At 45.4% G+C, this 19,995-nt stretch overlaps 1 protein-coding gene across 1 annotated transcript in view; it reads right to left on the bottom strand.

Annotated features, from left to right (window-relative positions):
• The window catches only part of LOC121271374 (C-type lectin domain family 4 member A-like), a 144,003-nt gene that overhangs the window by 12,822 nt on the left and 111,186 nt on the right, over nt 1-19,995 (bottom strand). The window contains exons 3-4 of the mRNA XM_041177345.1: nt 16,238-16,309; nt 5,196-5,347 (exon numbers count right to left, since the gene is read on the bottom strand). Coding sequence (XP_041033279.1) covers nt 5,196-5,347; nt 16,238-16,309 — 224 coding nt within the window. The remainder of the gene's footprint in view (nt 1-5,195; nt 5,348-16,237; nt 16,310-19,995) is intronic.

The raw sequence follows: 19,995 nt of genomic DNA, 5'->3' as shown, positions 1-19,995 counted from the left end.
TACAGTGGTATAGAGTTGGGAGGGAGTTGCCTTTGGAATCCTCAACGTTAACTTTGGACTGCATTAATTCTCATGATATCAGGTCAAGCATGGGTAAGGAAACCAAATTCTGATTACCACCTAACGACTTCCCCAACACCGCTGCATACCACTCAGCTGATGATCGACACTCCTCCATGTTGAACACCACTTGGTGGAAGCAGTGAGGGTGGCAATAGAACAGAATGTACTCTGGGTGGGGGATATCAATGTCCATTGACCAGTGAGTCACACACTGCACTGCTGGGACAGTAAGTCACCCATTGTGCTGCTGGGACAATGAGTCACGCATTGTGCTGCTGGGACAGTGAGTCACACACTGTTCTGCTGGGACAGTGAGTCACACACTGCACTGCTGGGACAGTGAGTCACACACTGCGCTGCTGGGACAGTGAGTCACACACTGTGCTGCTGGGACAGTGAGTCACATACTGTGCTGCTGGGACAGTGAGTCACACACTGTGCTGCTGGGACAGTGAGTCACACACCGCACTGCTGGGACAGTGAGTCACACACTGTGCTGCTGGGATAGTGAGTCACACACTGTGCTGCTGGGACAGTGAGTCACACACCGCACTGCTGGGACAGTGAGTCACACACTGTGCTGCTGGGATAGTGAGTCAAACACCGCACTGCTGGGACATTGAGTCACACACTGCGCCACTGGGACAGTGAATCACACATTGCGCCGCTGGGACAGTGAGTCACACACCGCACTGCTGGGACAGTGAGTCACACATTGCGCCACTGGGACAGTGAGTCATGCATTGTGCTACTGGGACAGTGAGTCACACACCGCACTGCTGGGACAGTGAGTCACACACTGTGCTACTGGGACAGTGAGTCACACACTGTGCTGCTGGGACAGTGAGTCACACATTGCGCCGCTGGGACAGTGAGTCACACATTGCGCCGCTGGGACAGTGAGTCACACACTGTGCTGCTGGGACAGTGAGTCACACAGCGCACTGCTAGGACAGTGAGTCACACACTGTGCTGCTGGGACAGTGAGTCACACATTGCGCTGCTGGGACAGTGAGTCACACACTGTGCTGCTGGGACAGTGAGTCATACACTGTGCTGCTGGGACAGTGAATCAGGCACTGTGCTGCTGGGACAGTGAATCAGGCACTGTGCTGCTGGGACAGTGAGTCACACACTGTGCTGCTGGGACAGTGAATCAGGCACTGTGCTGCTGGGACAGTGAGTCACACACTGTGCTGCTGGGACAGTGAATCAGGCACTGTGCTGCTGGGACAGTGAGTCACACACTGTGCTGCTGGGACAGTGAGTCACACATTGTGCTGCTGGGACAGTGAGTCACACACTGTGCTGCTGGGACAGTGAGTCACACATTGTGCTGCTGGGACAGTGAGTCACACACTGTGCTGCTGGGACAGTGAGTCACACATGGTGCTGCTGGGACAGTGAATCAGGCACTACACTACTGGGACAGTGAGTCACACACACACTGCTCTACTGGGACAGTGAGTCACACATATATTGCACTACTGTGACAGTGAAGGCATACCAATCCTCAAAGTTTATATCCTTATAGATATCCACAGGGACATCCGATGTTAGCTCAGTTACAGGTCCTTCAGCAGTTAGCTGCGGCTATGGCTAGGGCAGGAGTCCCCCAAAGTATTGTTGTCTCCTCAATAAGGGGAATCATTGTCTGTCCACATGGATGCAGTGATGTTTATCAATAACCCCTGGGATACTCACGAAGGAAGGTTATTGCTCCTTAAATGTGCAAACGTTGTGTGACTCTGATCAGATGGGATTGTGCAGCTGCATACACACTCCCCAGAGGGTTGAAGCACAATATGTTCATTCTAAAGCAGCAGAAACTAGGATCACTAATGGAACCGCAAAGATATAGGCTGTTCAGACATTACATCATGAATTAAAAAGCGATTAAAGAAGTAATTGAACTGGAACATAAAAGAAAAAGGGGGAAATATATTTATGGCAGATAGGTCCTGTTGAACAACTAGTATCAGCACAGGAGCGAGGGCAGAATGGCCTTTGTCTCTGAAGCATAGAATGATCAGTGAATAGTGTACTTCACAGAGTGCTCAAGTTGGGAATTTGATTCAAGTGTGAATTTGGTGCTTCACCTGCAGCACCTGGTGAGTGTTTTACTTTTGTCTCTAAATCAAGAGTTTGTACCTTGTTATTGCTTTACTAAATTAGTAACCAATTAACCAATCAAGTAAACAAATAAGACTAGATAGAGATGGTAGGGCAGGTGGTGTTTGGTAACTGCAGCATGTGGCAGTTTGTGGAGCACATTATGTTCCCAGGCAACAGTATCAGCATTAAGCATTTGTGGCTCAAGCGACTATGGCGCAGACCTAGAGTCATAATGTCATAGAGGTCAAAAGCACAGAAAAAGTCCCTTCGGCCCATCGAGTCTGTGCTGGTCAACCAAATACCTAAGAATTCTAATTCCATTTTCCAGCACTAGGCCCTTAACCTTGTATGCCATGGCATCGCAAGTGCACATCCAAATACTTCTTAAATGTTATGAGGAACTGGAGGAACTTGTTGAACTGGAATCTGAATTACAAGCATTGCAGGGCATCAGGAAGGAGGAGAATCATGTGGACACTTTTTTCCCTGGAGGTCCCTTAGGTTAAGTAGAACTTTAGGGAAAAGGAGGGTGTGACTGTAAGAGAGGCAAGTACGTAGATATGTAGATTCAGGATGTAGTGATGGAGGATTTTATGTGGATGGGCAAACTAACCAAAGCACTAAGTTGCAGGAAGCCAATAAAATGGAGTGGTGAAAAGAAAAGTGGGTTTTTTGTTTTATTTTTTCATGGGATGTGGGCGTCGCTGGCTGGGCCAGCATTTATTGCTCATCTCTAATTGCCCTTGAGAAAGTGGTGGTGAGCTGCCTTCTTGAATCACTGCAGTCCCTGTGGTGTAGGTACACCCACAGTGCTGTTAGGGAGGGAGTTCCAGGATTTTGACCGAGTGACAGTGAAGGAATGGAGATATACTTCCGAGTCCGAATGGTGAGTGGGTTGGGGGGTACTTGTAGGCGATGGTGTTCCCATGTGTCTGCTGCCCTTGTTCTTCCAGATGGTGGAGCTTGCAGGTTTGGAATAGGGGTGGTAATAGGGACATTATAGTGAAGGTATAGACACTGTACTTTAGACCCACAACCAAAAGTTTCAAAGCATGTGTTCCCTTCCTGGGATGCTGACAGCTGCCAAACAACCTGGAGTGGGAGGTGAAGATCCAGGTGTCATAATCCGCATAGGAACCAACAATATAGGTAGAACTAGGAATGATACTCGGTTGAGCTGTAGAGTTAAGATCCAAACTAAAATGCAAAATCTCAAAGGTTATAATCTCTGGATTATTACCTGAGCCACGCACCAATTGGCATAGGATCAATCAGATTAGAGAAATAATCACATAGCTCAAAGAGTGGTGTGGAAAGTAGAGGTTTTGAGTCATGGGCCACTGGCAGCAGTATTGGGGAAAGAGGAAGCTGTTCTGTTAGGATAGGCTCCACTTAAACTTAGCTGGGATCAGTGTCCTGGCAAATCAAAAAAACTAGGGCTACAGATAGGGCTTAAAACTAAAAGAGGGTGTGTGAGGGGAGGGGGGTCGGTGGGAGGAGTCAGATGAAGAGAGATATAGAAATCTGAAAAGAAACATTGAGATGCAACAGCAGTGTGGCGATATGGGTAAAGATGAGCAGAGTGGAGCAGGAAGGGACAGAGAGTTTAATGGTAATAGAGCGTCAGCAAATAAGGTCCATATGAAGCATAATCCTGAGGTTTTAAAAGGGGTAGCTGCCGGGACAGTTATGGTTATGGGACATGAAGTGGTTATGATTTTACGAAATTCCCTAGATTCTGGAATGGTCCTAGTATATTGGAAGTTAGCAAATGTAACACCCTTATCCAAGAAAGGAGGGAGAAAAAAAAGTAGGGAACTACAGGCCAGTAAGCCTGACATCAGTTGTTGGGAAAATGCTGGAATCTATTGTTAAAGAAGTGTTAATAATGCACTCAGAAGATCATAGCATGATCGGACAGAGTCAACATGGTTTTACAAAGAGGAAATCATGTTTGACAAATTCATCAGAGTGCTTCGAGGATGTAATTAGTAGAATCGATAAAGGGGAAACCACTTGTTGGAGTATACCTGGATTTGCAAAAAGCATTCAATAAGGAGCTACACAAAAGGCAAGAAAAGGACTCTCAGAGTTGAGGGTAATATATTAGCATGGATGGAGGATTTGCTCATGGAGAGGAAATGTGGAGTAAGGATAAATGGGACATTTCAAGTTGTGAGGTTATATCGGGTGGAAAGTCACAAAGATCAATACTGGGGCGTCACCTATTCACAATCTATCTTAGACAAAGAGAATCAGAGTCTCGTATCCAAGTTTTCTGATGATACAAAGCTAGCTGGGAAAGCAAGCTGTAAGGAAGACACAAAAGGTGTGAGCTTATTCACTTTGGTAGTAAGAATAAAAAAGCAGAATGTTTTTAAAAAGGCTTGATACTCCCTAAATGTATATGTTCAGAAAGACTTTGGGTAAGATTTTACTTCCCGTGGGCGGGCGGACACCCAACCAACCTAATCGGGTGTAAAATAGTGTGCTATGACATTTCAGTCGGCAGGTGCACAAGAGAGTCAGCAGCACGCCCGTCGACAATTAAGAGGTCTATTAAGGCCCTTCGTTAATTAATTAAAAGCAATTTTTCACTGCCTGTCCAGCCTTACGGTTGGCAGGTGGGCAAATCAGCCAAGCAGCCTTTGGATTTTTTATGAAATCTCATCCACGGGCAGGATGAGGTTTCCAACAGTATTCCAACCAGAGGATTGTGATTATTTGGAATTATCTACCTCATAGGATTATAGATTCTCCTTCCTTGCATATATTTATGGCTGGGATAGACAGATTTTGAACCTCTCAGGGAATAGAGGGATGTTTGGGAGCGAGCAGGATAGTGAAGTTAAGGCTGATGATCAGCCATGATCATTTTGAATGTGGGCCAGGTTGAGGGACTATATTGTCTAATCCTGCCCCTATTTCTTGTGTTCTTATGTCCCTGCCCTTCTGGTTCTGAACATGCTGCAAAGTTAACAGCTGTTGGTGCATTTGAAAATGTAATACTCTCCTACCTGTTCCTCAGCTTTGTTAATGACAACAAGATTGGCGTCCATTGATGCACAGGCTTTCTGGGCATCTGCCCAAGTTTTTTTGTTTGTTGAAAAGTAATAGCAGTGTTGCTCGAACTTCCTCCACTGGCCAGGACACCGGGAATAACATAGATCTGTGAAGAAATTTAAATAAATATTAGAACCAGCAGGTACATTCCAGTACCTCACAAAAGAAAAATCTACTTATTCACCAAGGTTTACCCAGCATTGTAAAGATACTGGTTACAGATCAAGTGTCTTGCCCCAGGTCAGGTTCAATGGGACCCGCTGTGAGAGATTTGGTGGCCCAGCCAAAAGTACATTGAGTCTCGATGGGACCAGATGATCCCAGTAGTGGGTGGGGCTGGAAAATCCCACCCAGAGTCTCACACTCCAGGATCTTATAATTGGATCTTGATTGAAACAGACACAATCCTGTTGCAACGCACACTGTGGCTGGGAAATCAGACTGCCCAACCTAATGGTTAGTTACAGTGAACCGTAGGCCCTAGTTACAGTTCCAGAGGCAACTCGTCAGTCTCAGGAAGCACCAAGCTCGGTTCGACATTGCAGAGGTCATTCAGAGTCATTCAGGGAGGGCATGCAGTCAGGGAAGGGGGTTCTGGTCGGGAAAGGGGGAGGGGAGACTCTTGGCCGGGAGGATAATCAGTGGGAAACATAGTGGAAGAGGTAGGGGTAGGCACAGTCAGGGAAGGAGTGGTAGTAGGGGAAGGATGGGAGGCAAAAATAAAAACAAAAAAACTGTGGATGCTGGAAATCCAAAACAAAAACAAAAACAGAATTACCTGGAAAAACTCAGCAGGTCTGGCAGCATCGGCGGAGAAGAAAAGAGTTGACGTTTCGAGTCCTCATGACCCTTCAACAGAACTTGAGTTCGAGTCCAAGAAAGAGTTGAAGTATAAGCTGGTTTAAGGTGTGTGTGTGGGGGGCGGAGAGAGAAAGAGAGAGAGAGAGGTGGGGGGGGGGGTGGGTGTGGTTGTAGGGACAAACAAGCAGTGATAGAAGCAGATCATCAAATGATGTCAACAACAATAGTACAAAAGAACACATAGGTGTTAAAGTTGAAGTTGGTGATATTATCTAAACGAATGTGCTAATTAAGAATGGATGGTAGGGCACTCAAGGTATAGCTCTAGTGGGGGTGTGTTTTTTTTAAATAATGGAAATAGGTGGGAAAAGGAAAATCTTTATAATTTATTGGGAAAAAAAAAGGAAGGGGGAAACAGAAAGGGGGTGGGGATGGGGGCGGGAGCTCACAACCTAAAGTTGTTGAATTCAATATTCAGTCCAGAAGGCTGTAAAGTGCCTAGTCGGAAGATGAGGTGCTGTTCCTCCAGTTTGCGTTGGGCTTCACTGGAACAATGCAGCAAGCCAAGGACAGACATGTGGGCAAGAGAGCAGGGTGGAGTGTTAAAATGACAAGCGACAGGGAGGTTTGGGTCATTCTTGCGGACAGACTGCAGGTATTCTGCAAAGCGGTCGCCCAGTTTACGTTTGGTCTCTCCAATGTAGAGGAGACCACATTGGGAGCAACGAATGCAGTAGACTAAGTTGGGGGAAATGCAAGTGAAATGCTGCTTCACTTGAAAGGAGTGTTTGGTTCCTTGGACGGTGAGGAGAGAGGAAGTGAAGGGGCAGGTGTTGCATCTTTTGCGTGGGCATGGGGTGGTGCCATAGGAGGGGGTTGAGGAGTAGGGGATGATGGAGGAGTGGACCAGGGTGTCCCGGAGGGAGCAATCCCTATGGAATGCCGATAGTGGGGGGTGAATGGAAGATGTGTTTGGTGGTGGCATCATGCTGGAGTTGGCGGAAATGGCGGAGGATGATCCTTTGAATGCGGAGGCTGGTGGGGTGATAAGTGAGGACAAGGGGGACCCTATCATGTTTCTGGGAGGTAGGAGAAGGCGTGAGGGCGGATGCGCGGGAGATGGGCCGGACACGGTTGAGGGCCCTGTCAACGACCGTGGGTGGAAAACCTCGGTTAAGGAAGAAGGAGGACATGTCAGAGGAACTGTTTTTGAAGGTAGCATCACCCAAAATCCACAAACAGAACTGCCCCGGTAGACCGATCGTCTCAGCTTGCTCCTGCCCCACAGAACTCATTTCTAACCTGTCTCTCTCTGAACTTACTGCACTCCATTCTCTCAGGTCCAACCCTGACATTGTCATCAAACCCGCTGACAAGGGTGGTGCTGTTGTTGTCTGGTGCACTGACCTCTACCTCACGGAGGCTGAGCTTCAACTTGCAGACACTTCCTCCTACCTCTCCCTGGACCATGACCCCACCACTGAACATCAAGCCATTGTTTCCAGGACTGTCGCTGACCTCATCTCCTCTGGGGATCTCCCTCCCACAGCTTCCAACCTGATAGTCGCCCAACCTCAGACGGCCCGCTTCTATCTCCTACCCAAAATCCACAAACAGAACTGCCCCGGTAGACCGATCGTCTCAGCTTGCTCCTGCCCCACAGAACTAATTTCTCGTTATCTTGACTCCCTTCTCTCTCCCCTTGTCCAGTCCCTTCCCACCTACATCCGTGATTCCTCTGACACCTTACGTCACATTAACAATTTCCAGTTCCCTGGCCCCAACCGCTTCCTCTTCACCATGGACGTCCAATCCCTCTACACCTCCATCCCCCACCAGGATGGTCTGAGGGCCCTTAGCTTCTTCCTCGAACAGAGGCCCGAACAATCCCCATCCACCACTACTCTCCTCCGTCTGGCTGAACTTGTTCTCACGCTGAACAATTTCTCCTTCAACTCCTCTCACTTCCTCCAAATAAAAGGTGTGGCTATGGGTACCCGCATGGGCCCCAGCTATGCCTGTCTCTTTATGGGGTATGTGGAACATTCCTTGTTCCAGTCCTACTCCGTCCCCCTTCCACAACTCTTTCTCCGGTACATCAATGATTACTTCGGTGCCGCTTCATGCTCTCGTCGGGACTTGGAAAAATTTATTAATTTTGCTTCCAATCTCCACCCCTCCATCATTTTCATGTGGTCCATCTCTGACACTTCCCTTCCCTTCCTTGACCTCTCTGTCTCAATCTCTGGTGATAGACTGTCCACCAATATCCATTACAAACCCACCGACTCCCACAGCTACCTCGACTACAGCTCCTCACACCCCGCTTCCTGTAAGGACTCCATCCCATTCTCTCAGTTCCTTCGCCTCCGTCGCATCTGTTCCGATGATGCTACCTTTAAAAACAGTTCCTCTGACATGTCCTCCTTCTTCCTTAACCGAGGTTTTCCACCCACGGTCGTTGACAGGGCCCTCAACCGTGTCCGGCCCATCTTCCGCGCATCCGCCCTCACGCCTTCTCCTCCCTCCCAGAAACATGATAGGGTCCCCCTTGTCCTCACTTATCACCCCACCAGCCTCCGCATTCAAAGGATCATCCTCCGCCATTTCCGCCAACTCCAGCATGATGCCACCACCAAACACATCTTCCCTTCACCCCCCCTATTGGCATTCCGTAGGGATCGCTCCCTCCGGGACACCCTGGTCCACTCCTCCATCACCCCCTACTCCTCAACCCCCTCCTATGGCACCACCCCATGCCCACGTAAAAGATGCAACACCTGCCCCTTCACTTCCTCTCTCCTCACCGTCCAAGGACCCAAACACTCCTTTCAAGTGAAGCAGCATTTCACTTGCATTTCCCCCAACTTAGTCTACTGCATTCGTTGCTCCCAATGTGGTCTCCTCTACATTGGAGAGACCAAACGTAAACTGGGCGACCGCTTTGCAGAATACCTGCAGTCTGTCCGCAAGAATGACCCAAACCTCCCTGTCGCTTGTCATTTTAACACTCCACCCTGCTCTCTTGCCCACATGTCTGTCCTTGGCTTGCTGCATTGTTCCAGTGAAGCCCAACGCAAACTGGAGGAACAGCACCTCATCTTCCGACTAGGCACTTTACAGCCTTCTGGACTGAATATTGAATTCAACAACTTTAGGTTGTGAGCTCCCTCCCCCATCCCCACCCCCTTTCTGTTTCCCCCTTCCTTTTTTTTTCCCAATAAATTATAAAGATTTTCCTTTTCCCACCTATTTCCATTATTTAAAAAAAACACACCCCCACTAGAGCTATACCTTGAGTGCCCTACCATCCATTCTTAATTAGCACATTCGTTTAGATAATATCACCAACTTTAACTTTAACACCTATGTGTTCTTTTGTACTATTGTTGTTGACATCATTTGATGATCTGCTTCTATCACTGCTTGTTTGTCCCTACAACCACACCCACCCACCCCCACCTCTCTCTCTCTCTCTCCGCCCCCCACCACACACCTTAAACCAGCTTATATTTCAACTCTTTCTTGGACTCGAACTCAAGTTCTGTTGAAGGGTCATGAGGACTCGAAACGTCAACTCTTTTCTTCTCCGCCGATGCTGCCCTACCTGCTGAGTTTTTCCAAGGATGATAGGCAGTTGGGAAAGGGTAAAAGCGATGGTCAGGCAATCCCTGATGTCTTGTGTAAAATTGTCAGGCCGTCTTTTTGCAAATGTAAAATATAAAATTCACATTTCAAGCACACGTCCTGGATGCCTGGCGTGGTACATTTAATAATATGGGGTCAATGCAAATGAGCATGCTAACCAGCCACCATACTGAACCCTTTGGTACTTGTACAATAGGCTCAGCATGATTCAATTAATTTTGAGCCTCCCTTTAGGAAGGAATAGCTGAGGTGTTTCTTGTTTACTTTCAGCCCAGTTTGTACTGTCAACCCAGTATTGAAAATCCAGATTTTGGTCTCCACTCGGTGGGAGTGTCTGGAGTCCGGTTTGAACCCAGCTCCTTTTGACCCTGAAGGAGGATTGCTACTATTGAAACAAAGGCTCTTTCCAAGGTGCTGCATGCAAACTAAATTACAGGAGTGCAAAGATATCATTATACAAGGACATATTTACCATTATTGTTTTTACTCTTTCAACCTCAAGCATTAAAAGTCCTCCATCTAACATGCATCTTCAGCATCGCTTTCTTAAACACCGCAGCTTTTAAAGGTTCCACAGCTACTTCTCCTGGTGTTCAGCATACAGTTAGCCCTGGGTAATACCTTCATTATGTTGTTACTTGATTCTAAGGATTACCTGGTGCTGTTCCCGGCACACTCTTCTTCACTGCCCATTAAACCACAGCTGGTCTCCTGGCTTCATGATGACGGATGAATATGGGATGTTATGGGCCATGATTTTGCAGTCTATGGTGATCTACAATTCTGTGGCTTCTGGTGGCCCACAGAACTTCACAAATACAAAGTGCCAGATTTACCCTTTGTCTGTCCTATTTAGCCTGGTGACATGCCATACTTTGCAATGGAGGATGTAGTAATAATGGGAAACTTATGACTGTAGCTTTAAGAATTATCCTGTGTTGTAAGATCACATGATCTGTGTAAACCAATGTGTTGGCAGCAAGGAGAACATCTGGTGGAGAGTTCTTCTTTAGTTATGCAGTTTGATGCACACGTGTAAGTTGCTGCTGCTGTCTGTAAATAAAATCAATTGTTTCCACTAATAAAAGTTGTCTGAAGATTGACTCTATAACAAACTGGTGACGAGGATGGGATCAGATCCGGTGCTGTCCCTCACCCGGCAAGTGTGCGTGTTTAAGATAATTAAAAAGAAAGGAAGATATACTGACCAGGTATGCTGTTGCCTTAAGTTAAAGATAAAACGGGCCCTGAACCAAATGGCTGAGAAATTGCCTGAAGCACTCCCAACATTTAAAAAAGTATCAAAATTGCAAGACCCCTGATTGAGAATATACAAGACAACTGAGCAAAACTTAAAAGAAAGAGAATCTGTACTTCCATTGTAGAATAAGCAGCAGCCCCATAGGCTCAGCAGGTTAGAAAAAGAAAGAGAATCTGTACTTCCATTGTAGAATAAGCAGCAGCCCCATAGGCTCAGCAGGTTAGAAAAAGAAAGAGAATCTGTACTTCCATTGTAGAATAAGCAGCAGCCCCATAGGCTCAGCAGGTTAGAAAAAGAAAGAGAATCTGTACTTCCATTATAGAATAAGCAGCAGCCCCATAGGCTCAGCAGGTTAGAAAAAGAAAGAGAATCTGTACTGCCATTGTAGAATAAGCAGCAGCCCCATAGGCTCAGCAGGTTAGAAAAACTGGCACACAACTTGCAAGTTAAAAATAAAAGGGCTATCAGAGCAGAAAGAAGTGCTATAGTTTTAAATTTAAACAAAAGCAGCCCCGATTGGACCATAAGGGCCATTGGGTCTCGCAAAGGGCCGGACATCCAAAATCAAAAGAACCTATGGAATTTAGAAACAAGAAAAAACCTGCAGACTCGCCTAGGAAAGGGAGAAGAATTTTTTTTTCCAAATAGGAACGAGGTTTTACTAAGTTAAAAGAGAAAACTCATGATCGCGGGAATCCCACCAAAACACAAAAAGTGCTGGAAACACAGCACAGAAAAGCCGACAGCTGCAGAGACAGCCTGAGATAAAAAACCATCACTGTTCTAAAAGGCAGCAATACATTTAAACAGGGGAGTACAAGAAAAATGGCTATGGACAGAAAATTAGAAGAGACCTCAGAGAGGGGGCAACTCTGTCAAAGAGAACAAGACCCCCAGGGAGAGGGCAACTCTACCGAAGGGAACAAGAGACACCAGAAAGAGGACAACTCTACTGAAAGGAACAAGAGACCCCAAAGAGAAGGCAACTCTCCCTGGGAGCTGGATTCAGCCAGGAAACAGGAGTCTGGATAAACTCCAAGGCAGTTCCAGCTCTGTGAAACTAGCTGTCTAGCAGAGAGCTGAAGAATCAGCTGAATGAAGCTAAGGAGGCCTTGAAAGGAAAAGTCATGTAACTTTCCAAGATGCGAGTCCATAATGAAGTCATGGGTAACTCAACTACTGGACCAAAGCATGTTGAGATTTCGCCTGAAAGTAGTTTGGCCAACAGTGAAGTCAAAATGAAAGCCAAGACTAAATTCTATGGTAAAAAGAAGACTCGTAGAAAGGGGATTCAGAATTACTGATGAGGTGCCATCATCGGACAGGACTAAGCCTAATACTTCTCCACTTGGAGAAGATGGAGAAAAGCCAAGGGAAACAAAAATAGACTCATGATTTGCATAGTTATGAGCAGCAGTTTACTACCGGAGAAACAATATATGTAAGGAATTTCGGCAGAGGACCAAAGTGGTTATCTGGTAAAGTCAGTTCTGTAACTGGACCATTGTTGTACCATGTGGAAGTGGAGGACCAGATCACCTGTAAGCATGTGGATCATTCAAGAAAAAGAGAGATCACCCAACAAGATATTGTTTCACCTGTAACAATTGTTGAACCAATGGTTCCTGTTGGGGTTACTCAACCAAAGACAGACATGCCTGATGTCTCAGTTGGAGTGGAAGATACTGAACTGCATGTGCCTAATGAGGTACCTGATGTTAATACGGTTCCAGAGAATGTGTTTCCTGCAAAAGAATCGGAGCTCGTGGGGCTACGACTTTCCGCAAGGATCAGGAAACCACCTGAGAGACTGAACTCATAAATTCATGACCTGAGTTGTCTGAAGATCGACTCTATAACAGAGGGTGTCCTCACAGTGCACATGGGACTTTGTTTTCTCTCGGGCTGTAGAGTGTTAACTTGTACAAATGTTACGGTTGACAGAGAAGTCTTTGAAGAGTAAGTTGGTGAAGATGAGGTCAGATTGACTCTGACTTCATGATTGTTTCCTCACCTGTTGCAAGTCCATTCTAGCAGCCCTGTCACTCAGAATATGATGAGCTCAGTCATTGGCCATACCGCGGAGTTAGGGCAGGTAGTGGGTATTGAAATTCCCACTCACATATATTCTGTGCACTTGGTTTCCTCAGTCCTATCTCCCAGTCCTGTCCAGCATGGAGGAATGCTGAATCATCACTTGAAGGATTAATGGCAGCTATATCAGTGGGAGATACTCTTGCTCATCCATGATCTAAAACCATGTGACTTTGTTAGGCTAACAGCCAATGATGAGGACTCACAGGTCCATTCTCACTAAACCGTATACCCCTAATTCCACCTCTGGTTTGTCAGTCCTGCTGGTGAGCAGGACACATTGAGTGAAGTTGATCAGCAATCTGGATCCCACATCTTGGTGAGGAAGACTCTGCAGGTTTAATTTGGATAAGATCTTGCCCTAATTACAAAGTTCCAATCAGAACTTTTCTTATTGTTACTAAAGTGTAATTTTATAACTGAATGTCTTGCTAATGCACATCAGAAAGGACTAAGGGTGATTGAAGCCAGACTGGGATGGGAAGGCTGGCAGGTTCCTGTTGCCTCAAGGGCATTGCTGAACCAGTTTGGTTTTCTCTGGTACCAGCCTGTCCTCATAATCTACCCCTTTAAACAGGACTAACCCTCTGCTTAGTTGGACCTAACCTCAGATAAATAGAGTGATCAATTTTAACTGAGGGTGTTCTCAGGTTGGGTGGAGCACAAACTGAGAGGAAATCTCCTGTGGGGAGCTCAGTGTGAGGCCCTGATGTCTCATTTAAATTATCCAGGGTAGTGTCTCATCCAAAATCAATGAACAGTTCTGATCTCTATATTTCAAAAAGACATGGATGCAATGTAGAATGTGTGAGAAAGATCATATCAGGGAACACTGAACATTTTGGGGCCTTTGTCTCAAGAGAAGAGATATTTGAGAGGTGACCCAGTAGAGATCTTTAAAATTAAGAAAGGGCTGGATAGCATAGACTTAGAGAAGATGTTTCCACTTGTGCAGATATCCAAAACTAGTGTGTCTAGAATGCAGACCTTGCCAACACAAGAATAGATGAGGCTACCATAGATAAGGACATGTGAGAAAAATGAATAGAGGATATGTTGAGAGAGGGAGATGAAATATGACTGGGAGGAGTCTTGAGTGGATCATAAACATCAGCATGGATCAGTTGTCTAAAAGAAAATTCAAGTAGCACAACTTTCTTAATAGCAGAACTGAATTTTCTCCATGGTCATTCACAATGATGTCCTGGTGATTAATTTTCAATTCCTGGAGACTCCAGTGAAATCTACGTGAGATAGTTGGTGAGAGGTGGGAGACACCCTGACATCGCACCAGTCAGGCAGAATGAAATGGCTGCGTGCATCACCTGACTGGACCCTGTCTGTATTACTGAATTCTGTCCTTAGCAAGACCCTGATCCTGGCCAGTGGTGGGCACCCAGCAGTGGGGCCAGAAAGACTAGGCCCTGCTGCAGACCAACAGCACAGTTATTTTCCCAAATGTGTTGCAGGAGGCCACCTCTGGATTACTGCCAGTCTTCAGCATCAACAAGCGCCATTGTGGCAGTGTCACAAAATTGCCACATAGCCACTTAATCGAGCCTGATAGCCACCGTTCACTGTCAGGCAAGTATCTGATGCTGGTCACATCCCGTGTTTGGCAATATCACTCAGAGGTGGGGTTGGGTTAGAGACATCAGCAATGCAATATTTTCCAATTTTTCTCCCAGTTTTGCCTCCAGGCCCACGACAAGGAAAATTCAACCCCTTGTGTCTGCTGTCTAAAAAGGGACAAAGGGCCTGATGTGCCCCTGTGGGATCAGGTAGTGTCTGAACACATGAGCTTGCTGTCTGGCCTCTGAGGATCTAGGCATCACCTTTCAAAACCCCCTCCCCCAAAAATGGGCATTTAACAGGTATTCACAGAGAAACCTCAGGCAAAAGGTGCAGATCCCCACCTTCGCCACTTCAGATGATTGTGATTGCAATGCCTGTGTATGTTCCAGGCAGAGGAGCTCTGTAGTTCCTCCTTTCCCCCAACCTTTCCCCCATTTTTTCAGTCAGGGAACTGGTTAGGTGCCCAAGGAGCAGAACTAAGCAAACTTAGACTTATAGTCGTTTGGTAGGACAGAACTTCAGTCTTGCTGAAAAAAGACATTTTGTTGAAGCTTTTCATCTTGCATTCATCAGGGCAATTGCAAGAATACCAATGTCAGGGGAAGCAACAGCTTCCTGATGAGTGCAAGAAGCAAAGCTTCAACAAAATGTCTTTTTCCAACAATACTCAAACTTAGACTTAGAAAACTTTCCATGTCTAGAGATGCAGGTCACTAGCCTGAAGCCAGAGGCTACAGCTTGAGGGGCATCGTTCTGCACAACACTGAAGAAGCTCGACACCGTCCAGTACAAAGCAGCCCACTTGATTGGCATCACATCCACAAACATTCATTCCCTCCACCACTGACACACAGTAGCAGCAGTGTGTACCATCTACAAGATGCACTGCAGCAACTCGCCAAGGCTCCTTAAACAGCACCTTCCAAACCCATGACCACTACCATCTAGAAGGACAAGGGCAACAGATAGATGGGAACACCACCACCTGGAAGTTCCCCTCCAAGTCACTCACCATCCTGACTTGGAAATATGTCACCATTCCTTCACTGTCGCAGGGTCAAAATCCTGGAACTCCCTTCCTAACAGCACTGTGGATGTACCTACACCACATGGACTGCAGCGGTTCAAGGAGGCAGCTCACCACCACTTTCTCAAGGGTAACTCAGGATGGGCAATAAATGCTGGCCCAGCCAGCGAAGCCCACATCCCATGAATAAATAAAAAAAAGCATGTCTGATCAGGAGTCTCTCATGCTCTTATCACCTGTCACGGTTGAGTTGGTAGGATTTGCGGGTTGATAATCCAGCTGTTTTGCCATGTTATGAATGCGCATTCCATGGCCATCAAGTCATGAAGTGGCACTCAAACCAGGAGCTTCTAGCTCAGGGACAGGGATACTGCCCACTGTGCCATCAGAGCTCCCATCCAGGAGCAGAGAAATAAGAGAAATCATTCATTTATGTGTTCACACCAGGGACAGAAGTGTTTACTATCTAGAGCCAGTGATAAGTAGCAGTACAGTATGATCAATCCACCTGATTCCTGTTTCAATATTCTGATAGTTTCCTGTGTGAATACTTGAAAATTAAAGGTCTCTCTGATGGTTATGAAACTTACTCTCCTTCAGCTGTGAAATTTGAGTCCGAAGTTCAGCGAGCGATCGACTTGTGTTCTCAGATATTCCTGTAACTGAAAGAGGAACAAGCCTTTAGATCATGTGGCACTGTTTCTCCAAGAGATCATTATCACCTTCACTCCAGATTTACTTTGAAAACACAGTAATATTTTTGATCACATTATCAATCTTTATATAAAACTAATGTTTCGCAGAGGAGGCATGAGGAAACAAAATCTAAAATAAATTTGTTTCCCTTCTATACTCTCTTGTTTAAATTCTGTTTTTTAAAACAAAGGACAAATGGTCAGACTGATAAAATAGCTACAGCTGACTGAATGATTGTCATTCTGGTAGTTTCTATGCAGCTTCCAAGTGGACAAAGGCTAATTCATCAAAACTCCTGGAATTTAACACTTCTTGCATTGTATAAACATTCCAGCCAAGCCAACACAGATGATTAGTAGATGAAACCTTCTCCTCTAGCCAGCCCTGGGCAATGGCACAACTATTGGGATTCCTCACCTGTTAACGGTCCTACAGTTACCTGCTCAAAACACAATGGGTTTTCACAAGTGGCCTCGTCAGCTGAATGGCTCAACCTGAAACTTTCCTGTCACATGACTGAGGCTTGAGCTGTTTGACTTGCTTTAATTGTTGTGAGGAACCCATTTTTGGAAAATTGGAAGGACATTGAATTTCGGACATTCTCCCTCCTGAGTTATTTTTAAAAGTTTGCCATATTAATTCGAGTTTTTAATATGTCACTCTTCAAGGAACCACAGGTCAAAATAAATGTCTAGTGAGGAACACCTTGAAAGGGAGGAGATATTTTGTATATCTAAGTTAACAAATAACTGCTGTTGCCAGGATAAAGATTCTTGCTAATTGGTTAAAAACACCTGGCCTAAGAGAAGTACTCTTTGAACATGTCAGTCTTTAAAAAACACTCTCAGTTGGAGAGTGAGTGGGTGTGCCTTAGAAGCAAGCTGCAAGAAAAAGACTCTATCTTCCCCTCTCTCTCTCTGCCATACCTTTATGTTAAACCATCCTCAGAAACTCCTCATCAGGATAACATCCTTTTTTTTGAAAATTCACAAAGTTGTGATAATTAAGAGTCATCAAGGACAGTCTTACCAAATAATCTGTCTGAATGAACTTCCAGATCTATTGTGGACAGACTTCTGTTATATCAACAGAGTTGAGATCTCTTTGAATTTTATCCTTTTAAAAGAAACTTTCCCATACTTCAGCCTTTGCAGAGGATTATATTTGGTTTGTCCTGTTTTGTGTTTGTGTGAGTGTATGGGAGTTTGAACATTTGTTATTTTTTAACAACAGGAAAATTGTTACCCTTCTAAACTACAACTTGTATGTTAACCAGTTTATTAACTTGTTTTAATAAGTAGTTTGTTTCATAATAAATTGATCATTTTGTGCTTACTGAAATAAGCCTGGCTGGATTTTTTTTATCCTGGGAAAACAATATCAAAGGTAAACAATTAGCCACTTTTGTGGGCCAATTAAAGATTTAAACTGTTGTTGCAACCTGTGGAGAAGTGGGGCTGGAATTGACCATAGAGCCCTCCGATCATGATCTATAACATTATACGTCTTTTCAATTCTGTTTCTAATTGCAGTTTAACCTCAGAAGAGAAAACCGAACTCCAGGCCAGCAGCCTGCCTGTGTTTGCCACCTTCCATTAACAGAGCAGCAGCAGAAACAGAGCTCTATCTAGGTTTTAAATTGCCTGGCCCTCATCTGCACTGTTTTTCTACTGAAACGTCTGAACTTTGGTACCAGTGCCAACTGCAAGACCGATTCATCTCTATGTGTTTCTAGAATCGTGGAAGTCAGCTCTACTGGAAAAGTGGATCACCCAATCAGTTTAAACTGACTAACCTCTCTGAAGGTACATACCATTGGACTTTTGATTCTGGACTGTGGAATCGTGTGAAACAATATTTCTTATTTTGTTTGTGGACTTTGCCCTGTACCTCCTTTCCTTATCCCTCTTTTGTTGTGTGAATGTACTGGGGTTATGTAGCAGCAGCTCCTCCCATGTTTCGAGTGTGTGTAAAATAAAGTAACCCTCTGATTTTACCCGTGTTTGCTGTGGGGTTATTAAGGTGAGGATTGGGTCACTCCAAAACTGAGGGCTTGGTGAAATTACTCCATCACTTGAAAAAGGGGAAATCAAAAATCAAAAACGCCTTTCTGTTTATGGATGGGTGGCAAGAGGAGAAATCAGGGCTGTTTAAGTTTAACCCCCTCCTGTCCATAACAGAAATTAGGAGCTCAAGTCCAGGAAAAACCTCATTTGAATTTGACCAGAGTCCAAGTTAAGAGTTGAGCCAAATTTGATATAAAAGAGCTAATTGGAAGCTGATAGGAAAACCCATGGCCGGGACAAATTTTAAAATGCAAGTAACTTACTACAGCAAATTACTTTTCCCTAACATTAAAAAATGGCAACTTTTGGTGCCCAGATGTTTGTTCAGCAAGGGAATTAAACAGTGAAATTTTGGTGGCCCTTAGCACAGAAAAATTGAAAGCTGTAGCTAGGGAGGTACAGTTAAAATTGCCCAGCAAAATCAGGTAAATGAACTGACCCAGTCATTGTTAGAACATTTGTATCTCATGTTACCAGCAGAGTGGTTTAGTTGAAGATCAATCATGAGTTTGAATCCCCTCCCCAAGCCCATTTTGAGCTGGGAAAGCTTAAATTGCAGCTACAATTTCAGGAGTGGGAAAGAGAGAGAGAGAGAGAAGCTCATGAAAGAGAGAAGGAATAAGAAAGACAGAGAGAAAGGGGAAAAGGAGAGAGAGGAAGGGAAGCTTAGGAAAGAGAGAGAGAAAGAGAATTCCAGCTCTGAAAATTGGAAATGGAGCTAGCAGCTCAAAGGGAGAGAGAGGCCAGACAATTGGAAGCGGCAAGAGAAAATGTCTCTCTACCCTGTAGCATCCCTTATCCCCCTAACCCAGAACACTCTCTGGGACCCTCAAGCAGGTGAGATTCTATCCCAAATTTGAAAATAGCGAAGTGGATTCTTTTTGTTTTACCGCCTTTGAGAAAATAGCAGGAGAGCTAAAATGGCCCTCAGATATCTGAACATTTTTGATTCAAGGGCAGCTGTCTGGAAGAGCCCAAGAGGTCTGCTCAATGCTGCCTTCTGAAGTGTCCCTAAATTAGGAACAAACCAATGTGGCCATCCTAAGTGTGTAAAAGTTAGTCCTGGAGGCACATCACCAACAATCCCAGAATGCTCATATGAAGCCCACACAAACCTACATCAAGTTTGTACAGCTGAAACAAAACACGTTCGACCAATGGATAAGACCCCTAAGAATCTCATGCATCCATGAGGGGCCTGTCGTGAGTTGTGCTCTTGGAGGATTTAAAAAGTTTCCTATCCTCCAGCCGGCGAATATGCCTAGAGGAGCTGAGAATCCTCACAGCCAGGGGAGGAGGCAGCTATGCTCTCACCCATAGGCCTGGAGACTCAGGCAGACCCCTTCCAAACTACATCCATGAACATTGGAAAGATAAGCAGGGCGTCCTAGATTGGAAAGACTCCCCCCCACCCCCCCAACCCACTACAGCCCAAAAGAGGAATTCCCGAAAGCTGGTGTGTTCTCATTGCAACAAAATAGTCCATTCCAGACTTGAATGTTGGACATTGCGAGGCAAGCCAGTTGTCCGACTAGGGCTTCCACATGAGGAGCCACCTGGAAGAGCGCCCCAATCGGTAGTGCCAC

This window comes from Carcharodon carcharias, chromosome 30, assembly GCF_017639515.1.
Source record: "Carcharodon carcharias isolate sCarCar2 chromosome 30, sCarCar2.pri, whole genome shotgun sequence".
Classification (NCBI taxonomy): domain Eukaryota; kingdom Metazoa; phylum Chordata; class Chondrichthyes; order Lamniformes; family Lamnidae; genus Carcharodon; species Carcharodon carcharias.
The sequence above is the reverse complement of the archived record's forward strand: the minus strand, read 5'-3'. Positions and strand labels throughout refer to the sequence as shown.